This window comes from Lontra canadensis, unplaced genomic scaffold, assembly GCF_010015895.1.
Source record: "Lontra canadensis isolate GAN:19392208 unplaced genomic scaffold, GSC_riverotter_1.0 scaffold76, whole genome shotgun sequence".
NCBI classification, from domain to species: Eukaryota; Metazoa; Chordata; class Mammalia; order Carnivora; family Mustelidae; genus Lontra; species Lontra canadensis.
Genome location: NW_022631070.1, coordinates 10,065,803 through 10,083,720, shown reverse-complemented (window position 1 = coordinate 10,083,720; position 17,918 = coordinate 10,065,803). Strand labels below are relative to the sequence as shown.

Genomic DNA, 17,918 nt, shown 5'->3' with positions numbered 1-17,918 from the left:
CATCCCCGCACCTGCATCCCCATCCCCATCCCCACACCTGCATCTCCATCCCCACACCTGCATCCCCATCACCATCCCCACACCTGCATCTCCATCCCCGCACCTGCGTCTCCATCCCCACACCTGCATCCCCATCCCTGCACCTACATCTCCATCCCCGCACCCACATCTCCATTGGCTACTGCTCCAGATGAATGTCTAGGGCGGGAGACCCCAAACCTGCACCACCAAGCCAAGGGGGGCAAGCTTCGTTCTGACCGCTGCTGCCGCTGCCATGTCCTCCCACCCTGCAGCTGGCCACATGCATCTCCTCCAGGGTCGAGCGGTCCGTTCACTGGACGGAACAGGCACCTGGAGGCAGAGGAGTGGGGTGCTGGGTAAAAAAAGCAAGAATGCAGGGATGACAGGCAAAGTGCGTCTCCAGCAAGCATGCCTACCACCGCAGCTCGAAGGGCCAGGCCATCCCCGGGCGCACTGGCTCCTCGCAGGCCCGGGGGCCGCAGCTCCCTGCCACAACCTTAGCGGACGTGGAGTCCAGGAGCCCGTGGGGTGGGGTGGGGGGACCGTGCACAGAAGGGGGCTCCAGCCCACGGCGCGCCACTCACCAGTGTGCACTGAGCCTCTTGGGGTACTAGGTGCTCTGTCCTCTGCCGAGTCATTTCCGACGAGGAATGAACAATGTCACTTATCCAGACACTAACCAAACGCGTCCCAAACAACTTCACCGTGCCAGGCTCTGCTCCAGCATAAACGGTTTCTTTCCATCATAAAGTCACCCGCGTTTAACACTTTCAACTAATGCTTTTGTCCTTAGTGAACAACACGGGAGGTAAAACTTCATAACAGCTATAAGGAAAAACACCCAAAGTTAATCAGAAACACAAAGGCCGATGACCTTGTTGATGTGAACCAAGGCCGCGACGCTCTGGCGTGGTGCCGGAGGTGACCACAAGCCACACAGAAGCCTGTCAGACGGTGCCGGTACGAAGCTAGCGTGGGAATGAAGGTCGGCCGCGTTAGGGTGAGGACTGCTTACAGCAAACACCAGGTCCCCACTCGCTAGAACGTCACTCAACGCAAGTGTGCGCGATCTTCTGTCTGGCCGGCTTCCTACAAGGAAAAAATGCTGACATCTGCCCGGGCACGTCCACGGTGGCTCCACTGTCCTCTTACCTCATGCCTGTCCCTGGCCCTGCTTTTCCACCCAAATCCCAGTCTGTTCAGAGTCTGGAGGACCCCATGGGGGTTTTCACTGGACCTGAATGCAGCAGCCCTGACATGTCTGCGGACCACGACTCCCTCCGTCACCCAGCGCACCTACACCTACGGCTCTCTTCAACCACTTCCGTCTTGGTCATTGCCACCACAGAAGTCTCGCACATCTTTGGTTTCGATTTTCATGCGGTTCTTTATAAGCTGCTGGGGTTTTTCTGTTTTGTTTTCATTTATAGAGTCTTTTCACATTACTTACTGGGAAAATTTGTTCAGAAAAGTAGTAAGATCCCCACAAAACAACAGAAATATTCAATGTGACTGAAAAAGGTCATTTAATTTGTAACATGTGAAAATCTACCGTATACACAACTCAAGTCGCATCTTCATGTTTGTTAATATGTAGACATAGGATTTTGTTTAGGTTATATTCAGCCATTATACTAAACCCTCATCATTTCTAAAAAGCTAGAGATTAGGACGCCTGGGTGGCTCAATGGATGGGGCCTCTGCCTTCGGCTCAGGTCATGATCCCAGGGTCCTGGGATCGAGCCCCACATCGGGCTCTCTGCTCAGCAGGGAGCCTGCTTCCCCTTTCTCTCCGCCTGCCCCTCTGCCCACTTGTGATCTCTGTCTGTCAAATAAATAAATAAAAGCTTTAAAAATTTTTTTAAAAATCCAGAGATTACCCTGAAGCTTCTATGTAGACGACACCCTGAGACTTTTCCCTTCCTATCACTGCGTTTGTCACGACACAGGTGTCTGTCCTAGAACCAACTGGAAAGGGTCCCTTCTCTTCTCTTTCTGCTCTCTAAAACTGTATGTATAGACCCCAACATTAATTGCTTGGGAGCCAAGAATAACTTAAATGCCAAGCGTTCTGAGCCTGCTGTGTTTTGTGGAGAAGTTTCTAGCAACTGCTTCCTTTCAGTTAGTGGCCATAGGACTACTCAAGGTTTCCATTTCTTTTTAAGCTTTTATATTGGGTATTTGTCTATTTAATTAAGTTGTCGAATTTGCTGTCATGTGGTTATTCACACTATCCTATCCTTCTTCCCTCTGACATATGTGCAGAAATAAGTCCCATTTTTAATTCCTCGTATCATTTACTCCTGTCTTTCATCATTCTGACTGCACGGTTTTCAATATTAATAGTTTCCAAGAATAATTTTTGTCTTTCTTGATCCTCTAAACTTTATCATCATCCTTTATTTCATTTTTTAATTAATGGATTTTTATTTTTAGGGCAATTTTAGGTTTATGGCAAAATTGAGGGGGAAGTGCATCATGTTTCCCGTGACCCACTCACCTACACACACACACACACACACACACACACAATTTCGCCCTCTACAGACGTACTATGTCAGTGTGGTACAGCTGATGAGAAAACGTTGGCACATTATTAACTAACATGCACAGTTACCATTAGGGTTCAGTCTTGGTGTGTACATTTTATGGCTTTAACAAATGAGGAACGACATGTCTATGTGACCACAGTGTCATATTAAACAGATTCACTGTACTAAAAGTGCTCTGGACCCACCTATCCCTCCCTCCATCCCGCTGAGCACTTGGTAGCTGCTGATGTTACTGACTCACTATTTCTGTCTTTTCCAGAATGTCCTGTATTTGGGGTCACACAGTATGGCGCCTTCTCAAATTGGCTTCTTACACTTTGTAATATGGATTTAAAGTTCCTTCATGACTTTTGAAGGCTTGAGAGTTCATTTCTTTTTTGCATTAAATAATGAATTAAATAATATCCACACAATATGTTCATGCACTCAGTCGCTAACGGGCGTCTCGGTGCTTCTGAGTTTCGGCGGGAATGATTGAGCTGCTACAAACACCCACGTGCAGATTCTTGTACAGATCCTCTTCCAGCTCAGGTGGGTGGACACTGAGGGACACAACTGCCGGAGGCATGGTTCCAGTACGTTTGGTAAGAAACCACCAGCTGTCCTCCTGGGTGGCTGCACCACTCCGCGCTCCCGCCAGTGAGGGAGAGCTCTGCTGGCTCCACCTCACTGCTGGCATCTGATGTCAGAGTCCTGACTTTTTGCCATGCTAATAGCGCACCTCACTGTTATTTTAACCTGCACTTCTCTAGTGACATACAGTGTTCCGCATATTTTCCTCCGTGTATTTGTTGTCTGTGTACCTTCCTTGGGAAGGTGTCAGTTCAGATCTTCTGAACACTTCTTAATGGGTTTTCTTACTTGTGGTGTGACGGGTTTTTTGTATATCCTGGATAGTAGTTTCTTATTAATCAGAAATGTGTTTTGCAAAGGTTCTTCTTCTAGTCTGTGGCTTACCTTTTTTATTCTGTCTTTTGCAGGGCACACATTTCTCATTTTAATGAAGACAAACTTACCAAAACCTTCTTCTTTCATGCATTATGCGTTTGGCATTGTACCTAAAAAGTCATCATCAAATCCAAGGTCACCTATATTTCTCCTATGTTATCTTCTGGAAATTTTATAGTTTTTTTTTGCTTTTGGGTCTATGATGCATTTTTTAAAAGATTTTATTTATTTGCTAGAGCAAGAGAGAGGGACAGGAAGACTCCCAACTGGGGGGCTTGATCCCATAACCCTGAGATCATGACCTGAGCCAAAATCAAGAGTCAGATGCTTAACTGACGGAGCCACCCAGGGGCCCTGGATCTATGATGCATTCTGGGTTAGTTTTTGTGAAAGGTTTAAGATGTTTAAGATCTGTGTCTGCATTCAGTTATTCCGGTACCATGTGTTGAGAAGACAGCATTTCTCTACTGGGTTGTCCTCGCTTGTAATGCTGACTACATTTGTGGGTCTGTTTCTGAGCCGTCTACTGTGATACACTGATCTATATGACTATTGTCTCACCAGTATCTGTCTGTATCCCAAATTTTATATTAAGTCTTGTGGTTGAACATCACCAGTACTCAACTTTGCTCTAGACTGTGGTGGCTATCTATGATCTTCTACCTTTCCATATAAACTTCAGAACTGACTTGTTGATATTCACAAAACAACTTGCTGGGATTGTTTCACCTATAGATCAAACTGGGAAGAAGCAACACCTCGACAGTACTGAGTCTTCCTATCCAGGTAGGTGGACTCTCTGTTTCTTTACTTCGTGTGACTTGTCACCTTAATCATTTTCCTCATATAAGCCTTATATATTGTTTTTTTAGAGTTCTAAGTATATCATTTCAGGAGTGTGGACTGTAAATGACATAGAAAATGACAATTTCAAATTCCAACTGTTTGTTGCTGGCATATAAGAAAGTGACTGGTTTTCGTATGTTAGCCCTTGTTATAATCACTTAATACTTGGATTTTTTGAATCTTGGGATTTCCAACATAGATAATCACATGATTTGTGAATACTTTTAATTCTTCCTTCCAAATCTGTATACTTTTGATGTCCTTTTACTGTCCTATTGTATTAGCTAGGACTTCCAGTACAATGTTGAAAAGGAGTGTCAAGAGGGGACATCCGTGCCTTGCTCCTGATCTTGGTGGTAAATCATTTAGTTTCTTACCACTAAGTGTGATGTTAAGTAGAAGTTTTTAAAGATGTTCTTTATCAAATCAAGGAAGTTCCCCTTTATTCTTAGTTTGTGGAGAGTTTTTAACCATGAACGGGTGTTAGATTTTGTCAAATGCTGCTTCTGTATGTATGGTAGGTCATACAAGTTGTCTTCTTTGGTTTGCTGACATGATGAATTGCATTCACTGATTTTTGAATGTTAGACCAGCCCTGCATACCTGGAATAAATTTCACGTGGTCATGATGTGTAATTTTTATACACTATTGCATTTGATTTGCTATTTTGTTGAGAAATTTTTTAAACCTAGGTTCATGAGAAATAGTAGCCTAAAGTTTTTCTTTCTTGTAATGCTTTTGTCTAGTTTTGGTATCCGGTTAATGCTGGTCTCATAGAATGCTTAGGAAGCACTCCCTCTCCTTTTGCCTGCAGGAATAGAATACAGAGAGAAATATAATCTCTTCCTTAAATGTTTGGTGGGATTCAGAAGTAACCCATCTGGGCCTGGTGCTTTGTTTCAGAAAGTTATTAAGTATCGGTTCATTTTTAAAATGGACATAGCCTTACTCGGATTGTCTATTTCTTCTTGTGTGACTCTCGACAGATTGTGTTTCAAGGAATGGGTCCACTTCATCTCCATAATCAAATATGTGGACACAGTGATGTTTGTAATATTCCTTTATTGTCCTTTGTGGTCTATAAGTAGTGATGGTCAGTTTTTCATGTCTGGTATTAGTGGTTTTTATCTTCCTTTTAGTTAACCTGGTCAGAAGTTTATCATTTACTGATCTTTTCAAAGAACCAGTTTTTGGCTTCTTTGATTTTCTGATGTCTTCTTTTCAATTTCATTATTTCTCCTTTAAGTTTTCTTATTTTTCTTCTTCAGATTTACTTTGCTTTTTTCCTAAGGTTGAAGCTTACAGATTTTAGATCTTCTTTTCCAACATAAGCATTGGATGCAGCACATGAGCACTATTTTTGCTGCATCCCACAAATTTTGATCACTTGTATTTTCTCTTTTTAGTTCAAAACATTTTACAAATTTTTTAGGCTTCTTTGATCCATGTGTTAGTCAGAAGCATGCTGTCTGTTCTCTAAGCGTGTGGGATTCTCCAGTCATCGGTCACGCATTTTTAGGTTAATTCCACTGTGCCCTGAGAAGCATATTTTTATGCTATTCCTTTCAATTTGGATGTGTTTTACGGCCCAGGATGTGGTCTGTTCTGGGGACTGCTCTGTGTAAGCTTGGGGATGTGCGCTCTGTTCTTGCTGCATGGATACCCTACAAAGGTCAGTTAAATGCAGGTGACCCGGATGAACTGTTCAGGTCAACCACGTTCTCACCTGATTCGCTACCTCCCGGATCTATCCGTCAGGGACACAGAGCTGCCGAAGCTCCCCTCTGACTGTGGATTCATCTAGTTCTGGCTGCAGACTTACGCTCCTGCCTCCTGGGCTGTGACGTTTTGTTGGGCATGTACACAGTGAGAATGCCGTCTTCTTAGACAACCAAGTCCTTTATCATGCGTAATCTCTGGTAACCTTTCTTGTCTCAAGTCTGCTCCATAAGAAAGTAATGTACCGCGCCAGCTTTTGAAGTAGGTGTTAGCATCTCTACTCCATCTCTACTGCTAACCCACGGCTGCTGTGCATATCTTGTCGTCCACGTGTCCTGGGCTGTGTTCTTAGTCTACTCTGTTGATGTAACTGGCGCACTTAGGTCAGTGACATTTAACGTGGTTCATATTTCTGGATTAGTACTTAATATGTTTGTTACTATTGCTGATTTATTACGCTCATTCTTCATCTTCCACTCTTTCTCTGTATTTTCTAGTTTTAACTCAGTATTGTGTATGATCTTACTTTGGCTCCTTTCTGGGCAAATCAATTACACTTCATCTTTTACTTTTTCAAGTGCTGGTCCTTAAGTTGATGCCTCGTAAATGAATATTCTCAGCTCCTCCCTCCTGCCCCCATAACATCGCTGCCATTCATGTCTCTAATGCTCACGCTCTAATCACCGGATACGTAGTTCCTCTCATTACTCTGAACAACCGTTAATCTGTAAGCACAATTAGGAATTATAAAAACAGCAGATTCTCTTTCATCTTCATGGAACCCTTCTCAAACACCCCCCTCTCTTTAGGTAGATGTCCATTTCTGACCTCCCCACCTCATCTACTGACAGGCCCATCCATCACGTCTCTTACAGCGGCTCTCATTTCTGGCGCTGCCCTTACACCTGCAGCAGGGCATCCCCATCTCCACTGACATCACCCACCCCCACCCCCACCCCCACCCCCTGTTTGGGAGCAGTGGTCTTCCCGGGGACTTCAGTTTGCTGACAGATCAAGGTTGGGATCCAGCTGAACTCCTCAGCTGGTTGGTCTCCATTTCTAAACTTCTTTTTCATAATAAGGATCCATGTGACAAAGTCCACACTCTGCGGCAAGCTGGCGTGGAGCCAAGACTGTCTCCTCTACATCCTGTTTTTTTTGTTATTTCTCATTTCTCCCTCCTGGGGACTCAACTCCATTTTCCCTTCCCGACTTTTTAAACTAAATCCTTGTTTCTTCAGTTTCCAGGATCTCTGATTACCTCATGTAAATACTTCAAGGCTGTCAATTTCTAAGTACTACTTCGGTGCACCCCACAGACTCTGTTTTTTCACCTGCAATACAGTAGCCTCTTAACGTGTCCCTGCGTCCAGCCAGGAACCCACCCAGTCCAACCAGCCTCTCCCAAACGACTGCCGCACATGGACATTGTCAACATGCGAATCTAACCAGGCCACTTTCTGTTTAAAGGACCGGGCCGGTATCAAGATTGAGTTCGTTTTCATTAGTTTTGAACAAACAGGTCTTTACAGTCTGTCTTCAAATGCATCTTCTGTCTTCTTCCAAGTCTCCCACAGCCTTGGTTTTAGAGTGGCTCTGGGGGATAAAAGTCTTTGCCGTGGCAACTTTCCACACCTGCACTGCCCAGTGTGGTCACCGCTTGTCTTAAATGTGGCTAGTGAAGCAAAAGAACAGAATTTTCATTTAAATTGAGAAGGTCCACCGCACTGGGTAGTGCAGCTCGACACGGACAAGCCTGCCCGGCAATGGGAGGGAAGCTGACCAAGCAGTCTGATTTACTGCATTCTTCTCTTCCTCCAGTGTCATGGAATATGTCATTTCGGATTTTTACTAAATCGTGAAAACATTTAGTTCAGAGAGAATCAGACTGCAGAGCGACTGTAATCAGTGAACTCAAGTGGACCGGAGAAAGAGAACCCTGTCCATGTAGGAGGTTAAACTTTAATGTCGAGGAAGAGCGGCTGGCGGGTACGCGCCACTCTCTGGAAGCAAACACAGTGTCCTCCGTTTTCCAGTCTCACCGACAGCGCTCGGCAAAGGCTCGGAACATAGAACCACACGTGTGCGGAATGCCGAGAAGGCCCGAGGCCCCGTGGCCAGCGGCTGAGCCCCACCGTACCTCAGATCCTAAATCGTCAGCAGCACAAAACCGGCCTTGGGGAGGGGTTTGCACGTACAAGTTCACACAGTGCATCTCCAGGTTTCAAGAAAAATTTCAGTTTTACAGGTTACAAGCAGTGGTTCTCAAACCCTTGGACCCAAAGAATATTCTAGACTGTTAAAAATGAGTGAAAGTTCTTTATAGATCCTGGATATCAACCTTTTGTCTATACTGTCATTTGCAAATATCTTCTCCCATTCCCTGGGTTGCCTCTTTGTTTTGTTGACTGTTTCCTTTGCTGTGCAGAAGCTTTTGATTTTGATGAAGTCCCAAAAGTTCATTTTGGCTTTTGTTTCCTTTGCCTTTGGAGACATATCTTGAAAGAAGCTGCTGTGGCTGATATAGAAGAGATTACTGCCTATGTTCTCCTCTAGGATTCTGATGGATTCCTGTCTCACATTGAGGACTTTTATCCATTTTGAGTTTATCTTTGTGTACGGCGTAAGAGAATGGTCGAGTTTCATTCTTCTACATATAGCTGCCCAGTCTTCCCAGCACCATTTATTGAAGAGACTGTCTTTTTTCCACTGTATATTTTTTCCTGTTTTGTCGAAGATTATTTGACCATAGAGTTGAGGGTCCATATCTGGGCTCTCTACTCTGTTCCACTGGTCTATATGTCTGTTTTTATGCCAGTAGCATGCTGTCTCGGTGATCACAGCTTTGTAGTAAAGCTTGAAATCAGGTAACGTGATGCCGCCAGTTTTATTTTTGTTTTTCAACATTTCCTTAGCAATTCAGGGTCTCTTCTGATTCCATACAAATTTTAGGATTATTTGCTCCAGCTCTTTGAAAAATACCAGTGGAATTTTGATCGGAATGGCATTAAAAGTATAGATTGCTCTAGGCAGTATAGACATTTTAACAATGTTTATTCTTCCGATCCAAGAGCATGGAATGGTCTTCCATCTTTTTGTGTCTTCTTCAATCTCTTTCATGAGTGTTCTGTAGTTCCTCGAGTACAGATCCTTTACCTCTTTGGTTAGGTTTATTCCCAGGTATCTTATGGTTCTTGGTGCTATAGTAAATGGAAACGATTCTCTAATTTCCCTTTCTGTATTTTCATTGTTAATGTATAAGAAAGCCACTGATTTCTGTACATTGACTTTGTATCCTGCCACGTTACTGAATTGCTGTACGAGTTCTAGTAGTTTGGGGGTGGAGTCTTTTGGGTTTTCTATATAAAGAATCATGTCACAGACAATCATATCAAAAAATGGGCAGAAGATATGAACAGACACTTCTCCAATGAAGACATACAAATGGCTATCAGACACATGAAAAAATGTTCATCATCACTAGCCATCAGGGAGATTCAAATTAAAACCACATTGAGATATCACCTTACACCAGTTAGAATGGCCAAAATTACCAAGACAGGAAACAACATGTGTTGGAGAGGAGAAAGGGGAACCCTCTTACACTGTTGGTGGGAATGCAAGTTGGTGCAGCCACTTTGGAGAACAGTGTGGAGATTCCTTAAGAAATTAAAAATAGAGCTTCCCTATGACCCTGCAATTGCACTACTGGGTATTTACCCCAAATATATAGATGTAGTGAAAAGAAGGGCCATCTGTATCCCAATGTTTATAGCAGCAATGGCCACGGTCGCCAAACTATGGAAATAACCAAGATGCCCTTCAACGGACGAATGGATAAGGAAGATGTGGTCCATATACACTATGGAGTATTATGCCTCCATCAGAAAGCATGAATACCCAACTTTTGTAGCAACATGGACGGGACTGGAAGAGATTATGCTGAGTGAAATAAGTCAAGCAGAGAGAGTCAATTATCATATGGTTTCACTTATTTGTGGGCATAACAAATAACATGGAGGACATGGGGAGATGGAGAGAAGGGAGTTGAGGGAAATTGGAAGGGGAGGTGAACCATGAGAGACTATGGACTCTGAAAAACAACCTGAGGGTTTTGGAGGAGTGAGGGGTGGGAGGTTGGGGGAACCAGGTGGTGGGTATTGGAGAGGGCACGGATTGCATGGAGCACTGGGTGTGGTGCAAAAACAAGGAATACTGTTATGCTGAAAAGAAATTTTAAAAAATGGGTGAAAGTGTTAAAAAGCTTTTGTTTCTAGGACTAATGTTTTGATATTTACTGTATTAGCAAGTAAACTGACAAACTTTCAAAAATGCAAGACTTCACAATCCCTGTCTGCACCCACCCTCTAAACACAGTATCTCCACAACCGGCAGCCTTGGAGAAATCCAAGTACCTTCACAAGAGGATGAGTGTGGACAGAGCAAATCATGTGTGTTATTCCAGAAACAGTCTGACCTCACAGACATCCCTGGAGGGTCTCGGGGTCCCCCTGGGTCCCTGGAGCCTGTCTGAGTTGGCTGTCCAGGGGGGAGACTGGGCCCTGTAGCATTCTACCTGGAGGGAGGGGGCAGGCCCCGGGAAAGGCCGCCACTTGGTCCGGGGACACATATGGACCAGATGTCCTTTCTGAAGCCATCTGTCAGCTTCCCAAGAGACAAAACAACCTTTTAAAACATGTCATGACCCCGTATGCTGCACATTTATTTCAACATTCTTCCTTGACATCGTTGGTCCTGGTAGGAACAGGAATGACACAGGTCTCAGTGTTGTGTTCTAGGGCTTCTGGCTGGGGAGAAAGGACCTGGAGAAACAGCTAGAATTCCTGCAAGTTTGTAATTTAGACTTATCAAGTAAAAGTGCTTAAGTGCCTAACACAGAGTTTGACATTTTCTAGGTGCCCAGGAAATGCCTCTTCATTAATTCACTCTCCAAATCAAATGTCAGTTTCCAAATAAAGTTATTTAAAAAGGGGAGAAGTACACGCTATTATAAAGAATTCCGGTAGGAGTTCATTACCATGCAAGGCCATGGGTTTGGAAATGAAATGGAAAAGTATGGCCAAGAGAGATTAAATTTGAGGCTATATGGTTGACTGGATTGATTGCTAATTAGGGCAATTATCTGAGAGATAATAGAATTACTTCTCGGTTGATATAATTTGGTCACAAAGCATCCAGAGTACTTTCTACCGCAAGCTGAGTGGTCTGCGGAGTGTGGAAACCGAAATCTCCAGAGGGCCACGACACCTTCCCTTTTGAGTTTCTGAAATCCCCCAGGCCGGCCCAGGGAGACAGCCCAGAAGATCTTGAGCCCTGCGCACGCCAGTGGCCACATGAGGTTCTCCAGCACCCACACGACATTGTAGAGGAGGACTGGTGGCCATACGCTGGAAGGGAAAGTGACTCACAGCGTATCAGAGGAATGTCTACATTAAGGAAACTCGGGGCTAGCCTGTTTTCACAGCAGGAAATAGCAGAGACTCGGGTGGGGAGACCATCAAACGAGGCTGATAACGACCCCAGGTCCTCACCAGCTCTCCTGTGGGGGGGGCGTAACACGGGGGGCACCCGTGCTGACTGCAGAAACCGAGAACCCCAGCGAGGTTCGCGAGCACAGGCCGAGGGTGTCTGCACAGGCTCCTCCCAGCTGTGAAGGAAGCAGTCGCTTCCTACTCCAGGTTGAGAGCAGGACGACGTCTTAGAAAGCACAACAGCCTGTACGGAGTAGCACCGTCGTAGCATTCCCTACACAGTCCTGGCCAGCAGGACCTACGACAGGACCCTGAATCCTACAGCAGAGCTGGCTTCCGTCGCCCAGGGAGCCGCAGGGCCCGCGCATGCAGGCGGCACCACGCACTCCCGCCCTCACAGCCGCGCGCACCGACTGGGCCTCCGTCCTGCTGCTGTCCGGAGAGCGGAGGTCAGATCTGAGTGACCCTGACTCACCGTCTCACTGTGCCTCGGCCTCGGAGTCCTTCCGACTCCCTTGCACGTGATCCGTGGCCATCAGGGTCCTCCCTGAACGCCCGCTATGCTCGTCTCACACCTTTGCCTCAAGTCTTCAGGTGGCCCCTGTCACCTTCAGGACAAAGTCTAAGTTCCTGGGCACAGTACACCACAGACCTTAAATCTGGCTCATCCTCCCTAATTTCTTGCTTTTCCCCAAATGTACTACGTTTCTTCACCTTCCTTCCTGCCAAAAATACTCACAAGGCCCGACTTTAGATGCTTGGCATACACAAACGAACAGAAAAAGGTCCTTGTCTTTGCGGGCTCACGTTCTCACGGTGGACAGACAGGCGGACAGAGAGGCATACGCTCGATGCAGGTGGAGAAGTGATGGGAGGATGGACAGACAGATGACAGGCAGGCAGGGCAATGGGCGACTGGCAGTGTCGGGGGTGGCAGCTGCAACGGACTTCCAGGAACCCGAGGGGAGGCACGGGGACTGCGTGAGGCGACACGGCGTCGCGCCGTTTAACTGGGTGGTCGGGGAGACTCGTGCGAAAAGTGACCTTGAGCAGAGACCAGAGACCAGCGATGTGTCCGTCCGAGGGAAGAAAGTTCTGGGCAGCGGGGTCAGAGCGTAAAGGCTCCATAGTAATCGGGGGCTTGAGAAACACCCAGGAAACTGGCGCGGCTGCAGAAAGGGGACGACAGGAAAGACAGGACTGCTGGGCGGAGGGAAGCCAGACCACAGGCACGGGAGGTGCGGACCTTACCCCGAGAGCAGCAGACGCTCTGGAAGACGAGCGGAGGAGTGCCGCCCACACACTGTGCTGGGTCCCGCATCTGGCTCTCCCTCTGGGCTGTGAGCCCCTTCACCCAGAGCAGGCAGAGAGCCGAGCTCATCCCCAGGCCGGGGCTTCTTAGTGGAAAGTCAGACCCCAAGTGCCGCAGGCCCCCACGGGGATGCTGCCCGAGCAAACAGAGATTCCAAAGTAGGGCCCCGGGTGGGCTGGACCGAAACAGGTGTGGTTTCCTTCCAGAGGGTCGTGCTGAGGGTCCTGGCCCCTCCTTCACCACTACCCTCCCCCCACACTTCCCTTGCACGTCTACTCCACTCCCCACGATGGGCGGCAGTCTGTAGGGGCAGATGGAGGCGCTCCCGAGGCCAAGACAGCCCCGTTTCCTACTCTGCTAACCGTCCGAGACATTCGCTTGGAAACACAGACGGTGAGGCAGCCGGCACCTGGCATGTCTTCTCAAACAGCTGAGAGGGTTTGGAGACTATACCTTAGCCACGGCCAGGAAAACATCAAGGTGTACCAGCCCCGCCCCTCATCGTTAGGAAAGAGGTAATGGAGGAAACAGACCGTGCGTGCTCTTAAGTTCCATCTAAATTCGTAAAAAATTTAACACGGAAGGCTGGAGCTTAGAACAAGACACAAGTTACACCCTTGTATGTGGTAAGAAATAACAGAGCCGGACAGAGCCAGGGTCCCTGTGGTCTGGATGAGGCCCCCACTGTCTCACCAGCAATCACAAACCGCCCTGAACCAGCTTCTCGCCTGTAAAATGGAAGACAGGACACCTGACTGGTTTCCGTGAGAACGGGAGATACGGACGATGGTAGCCATGTGCCTACGTGTGTGTGCGTTGCGATGTCTCACGCGGCTGCATGTACCTGCACATCTGCATACAGTTGTGTGTGTCCCCACGTGTGCAAGTCTACCTGTGTGTGTCCATGTGTGTCTGCACACGTGTCCGCACATCTGCATATCTAGGTCACACCTGTGTCTACGTGTTTGTGTCTAGATGTGTGTTTCCGTGTACTGACATGTCTGGGTCGACGTGTGCCTGTGTGCCTGTGTACACGAGTCTGTGTACCCACACGCGTGTGCACATACAGGTGTGCTCTGCGGGGTGGTGTGCACACTGGCTTGTGTATACCCATGCGTCTGTGCACCCGTGTCTACTGTGTGTCCGTGCGTGCCTCCACCGCACAGGCCTGTGAGTGCATGGACATGTGGCTACACGTGTGTCTCCCACATGTGCGACTCTGTGCCATCAGCATGTGGTCATACCTGTGTGTCTCCTGTGTGTGCGACTCTGCCCGTCCCCATGTGTCTGCACTTGTGTCTGCTGCACGAGCACACGCAAACACTAACACGGTCGTATCTGGACGAGCGTGGTAACGAGCATCTCACGGTGAGTTGACAGCACCTGTGCGCGCGCCTCCCCCCGCTTGTTTGAAAGAGGCCTCTGAGTCCCCTGAATGAGGACGGGCTCCTGACCCACGCTGGGCGTTCAAACGTCTCTGGAAACAGAAGGTGGAGTTGAGGGCAAGCTCCTGCTTCATTCCATCCCCACAGTGTCCCCACACTGAGGCATCTGGGCACGGGGGTGGGAGGGCCAAGGGGCAGCCCTCAGCCTCCACTGCCTTTCCAGGCACTGTCACTCCCCCCCCCCGCCCCAATGACGACCCTGGTGCTGTAAGGTCTGCCCTACCCCTTCCTCCCTCCCAGGAAGGAGCCCAGCCAGGAAGTCAGGCAGAGGCTCTTTACTGGAACAGGGGGGTTGCCTGGTCACCCCGCTAATGGGAGGAGCCCTGATACAGAACCAAGAGCACGGTCGACCCCCCCGGCCCCGGTGTGCACCTCCCGAGCTGCCGCATCCCACAGCCCCCGCTTCCTGTTCCACAGCATCAAGGAGCAGTACGCACCCCGTTTGCTGTAAAAGCCAAGCGGGACAGGACTTGTGAGAGCGCTTGCAAAACTCAGAGTATGAGCGTCACCTTCCGTCGTCGGTAGCAACCCCCTCCGCCCCGAACTGAGGTCCCAGCAGCAACACTTACTGATCATTTTCCTTAGAAGCCGTAGTCTAGTCAGAGAAGCAGGAAAAAGCAACTTTAATGCAGATGCTGGGAAAAAAATCTCTCAAAATGTCATTAAAATATTAATCGTCACACAAGCTTTCTGACGAGAGAAATTAATGGGACACAATTAATGACCGAAATCTAAACCAGCCAAACCCGGTGATGGCTGCAGCGAACAGAGTTACCAAGACAGCGTTCCCGCACGTGGCACGGTAAGACATAAAGGAAACAGAGAACACAGGAAAGTACAGATTTCCTTTTTTGAAAACTACTTCGAAAACAGAAATCCTGGGGATAAAAGAAAAGGAAAAAATGATACTCACAGCCAAGAAAATACAAAGTAAAACCACATGCTGAGTACTAACACCTAAAAACACCCAAAATTTGGCTCATGAGAGATTACTGTTCAGTTGTTATGAAATTCTAAATAGCAGACGTTATCTTTAAAAATGTGAAAAGAGCTACTGTTTATTGCGCTCTAACGCGTACCCCGGGGCGGGTGTTTGTCTAGGAAGCAGGATGTCATCACCTGTGATCACACAGCCAGCCCGAGGCCACCGAAACGTACCCCACCCCCGCCTCACCCCACGCAGGACATGCACCCGCCCGTCCCCTTCACCATCCCCGTCGCCATCTCAGACCGGAGGAGCAGTGACCTCACGCCCACGGGTGCCTTACCTGACCGGTAGCGCTCATCTCGTGACCCTGAGGACCTCCGGCGGTGATAGCGAGTGGAAGGAGCAGGAGTGACGGGAGCCCGGCGCTCGGGAGGCAACGCCTGATCCACCCCTGGGTTAAGGGAAACAGCAGAGTGAGGTAAGGCTTTACCCGGTGGCCCGGGTCCATCCGTTTGGTAAAATCACTTGGTAGAATGAAGCAGCAAGTCAGGCACGTCATGGACATGGAGCGGGAAAGGGAGAGGGTCTGGTCAGGGGAAGGCTTGCGCCCTGACACGGCAGCCCATACGGACCCCCACACCGCCCCCTGCCCGCGCACGCCTGTGCGCGGATGGGAAAGGGGGAGCCCACGGAATGGAGCTACGGTCTTCTCCACACCACAAACGTGCAGAAAGGCTTCTGCTCACTCTTGAGGAGATTTAATGACACTCATCATGAAGGTTACCTTTGTAATACGTCCCACAGGACAGCTTAACGGTCCAATTCGGGGAACCAGGACTGTACAGAGTCACCTGCTCACTCAGTCTCTAACTCTGAAATCCACTCCCTCTGATGCGAAGGGACTGGAAAATCTCTATTTCCATACGGTTGTGACGAATTCCCTGACAGGATAAATGGTCAATTAAAACTGCTCTGACGGGTGTTTGTCAAGAGCGGACCTAGGTCTGGCGACGACGATACGGCGGCGTGTGGGACCGCGAGCAGTGAGGGCCGCATCGCCACGAGACTGAGTAGGTGCGGCAGGAACGGCCTCCGGTGCCGGCTCAGGAGTGAGGAGACTGGGAGCACTGGGCCTCCAACAGCAGCTGCTGCGTCTTCAGAAAGGACGGCCACACCTGGCAGAGGTCACCAGTGGTCGCATCTTAACCGAAACCGTTTCGTCCCTGTTTCTGCGATGGCCCCAGGGGGGGTGTTCCTAGGAGCGGTGTGACGGGTCCTCGTGCTGCTGACGGCTGCACGCACTCCCTCCTTGAAGCAGGCTCCACGCTCAGCGTGAGGCCCGAACTCACGACCCCAAGACCAACATTCTCACGCTCCACCGACGGACCCAGGCAGGCGCCCTGCGGAACCCCCGCTCCTGCTGCCACGTTTGGGGCCCGTGACGGGGTAGGTTTCCTGGCGGTTACCCAGTTTCCTGCACCAGAACGGTGCTTGCCGACATGCGTCCCTGAACGTCTTGATGACTCAGCGGCTCACAGCTACCGGACCTCGTCCAGTTAGAGTCTGCAGGTGACCTTCAAAACCACCCTTTCCTCAGACGCACAGAACTCATGAAGCCGAGGAGTACTATTAAGTCACCAAGAAAAGTGTTGTCATTCGGTACTTGTTTACAAACAAGAGCTTATGATCCCTCTTAACGGCCCGTGTTAGACAACACACGACCTCTCACAAGAGCGCAGCCGTGCCCAGCCGTTGGCAGGGTCACGACTCAGCACTGCGCTGTGACCCCCTCCTATCTCACTTTTCCTCCACTCCTGGGGGAGTGTTTGCATCTTTGGGTTCCACCATCTTGGTTTTCAATGGACCTCACGCTACTTCCTTCAGAATATCCCAGCGGAAGTGAAAACCCTTCCCAACACTCTCTCCCCGTGGGCCACCCCAGACAACTTGGGGACAGTCTTGTAGTTCAGTATTCTGTTTCGCTAAAGACCCTCCCCGTGGACCCTTCCTGCTCTCATCCGGGCCAGCAGGCCCAGACCTGCTGCACGGCACCCCCCACGGCACCCCTTCCTCCTGGAACTGGCATTTGCCCAGACGTCTAAGCAGAATTACATGGAAATTTGTAATTTTAAAAATTTGTAAAAATCAATTTATTTGAAGGTTTTGTGCATTCATTGCTTCTCATGTCAACTACTGGTGAGAAGTGAGGTGTCGTTCCCATGGTGCGTGAACAATCTGTTTTCTCCTCCGTCGACGTTCACAGCACTTTCTTACTCCCAGCGAGGAGCTGTGAGCCGGCGTCCCCCTCCTGTGGGGGTTGTCACAGACCCACCTCCAGCAGCTGACCTTTTACCCGGGCCGTCCGTTTCCGGAGAGGAGACGTCTCCTGGCTTGTGGGTCAACACGGGGGCGTCCGTCATTAGCGGCTACAGCCGCTCTCCCCCTCCGGGGCACATGCTCAGACTCGGTGCCTTGTACCCCAACCTGCGAGGTTCTCAGGTCCGTTTCTCCAGAGAACAAACATTTCTCGGCGGAGGGACTGGGGTCACCTGCTTCCTGGATGCCAAGCCTCGTCCTCTCCCTGACGGTGCCCATGAGACCAGCACCATCTGCTACCCTGGGCACCCCCATCCTCGACCCCACATAGCACTAAA

At 48.8% G+C, this 17,918-nt stretch overlaps 1 protein-coding gene across 2 annotated transcripts in view; it reads right to left on the bottom strand.

Annotated features, from left to right (window-relative positions):
- The window catches only part of DIP2C (disco interacting protein 2 homolog C), a 363,208-nt gene that overhangs the window by 158,862 nt on the left and 186,428 nt on the right, over window positions 1-17,918 (bottom strand). For both annotated transcript variants that reach the window (XM_032881692.1, XM_032881693.1), the window contains one exon: window positions 15,605-15,715. In XM_032881692.1, the coding sequence (XP_032737583.1) occupies window positions 15,605-15,715 (111 nt within the window). The remainder of the gene's footprint in view (window positions 1-15,604; window positions 15,716-17,918) is intronic.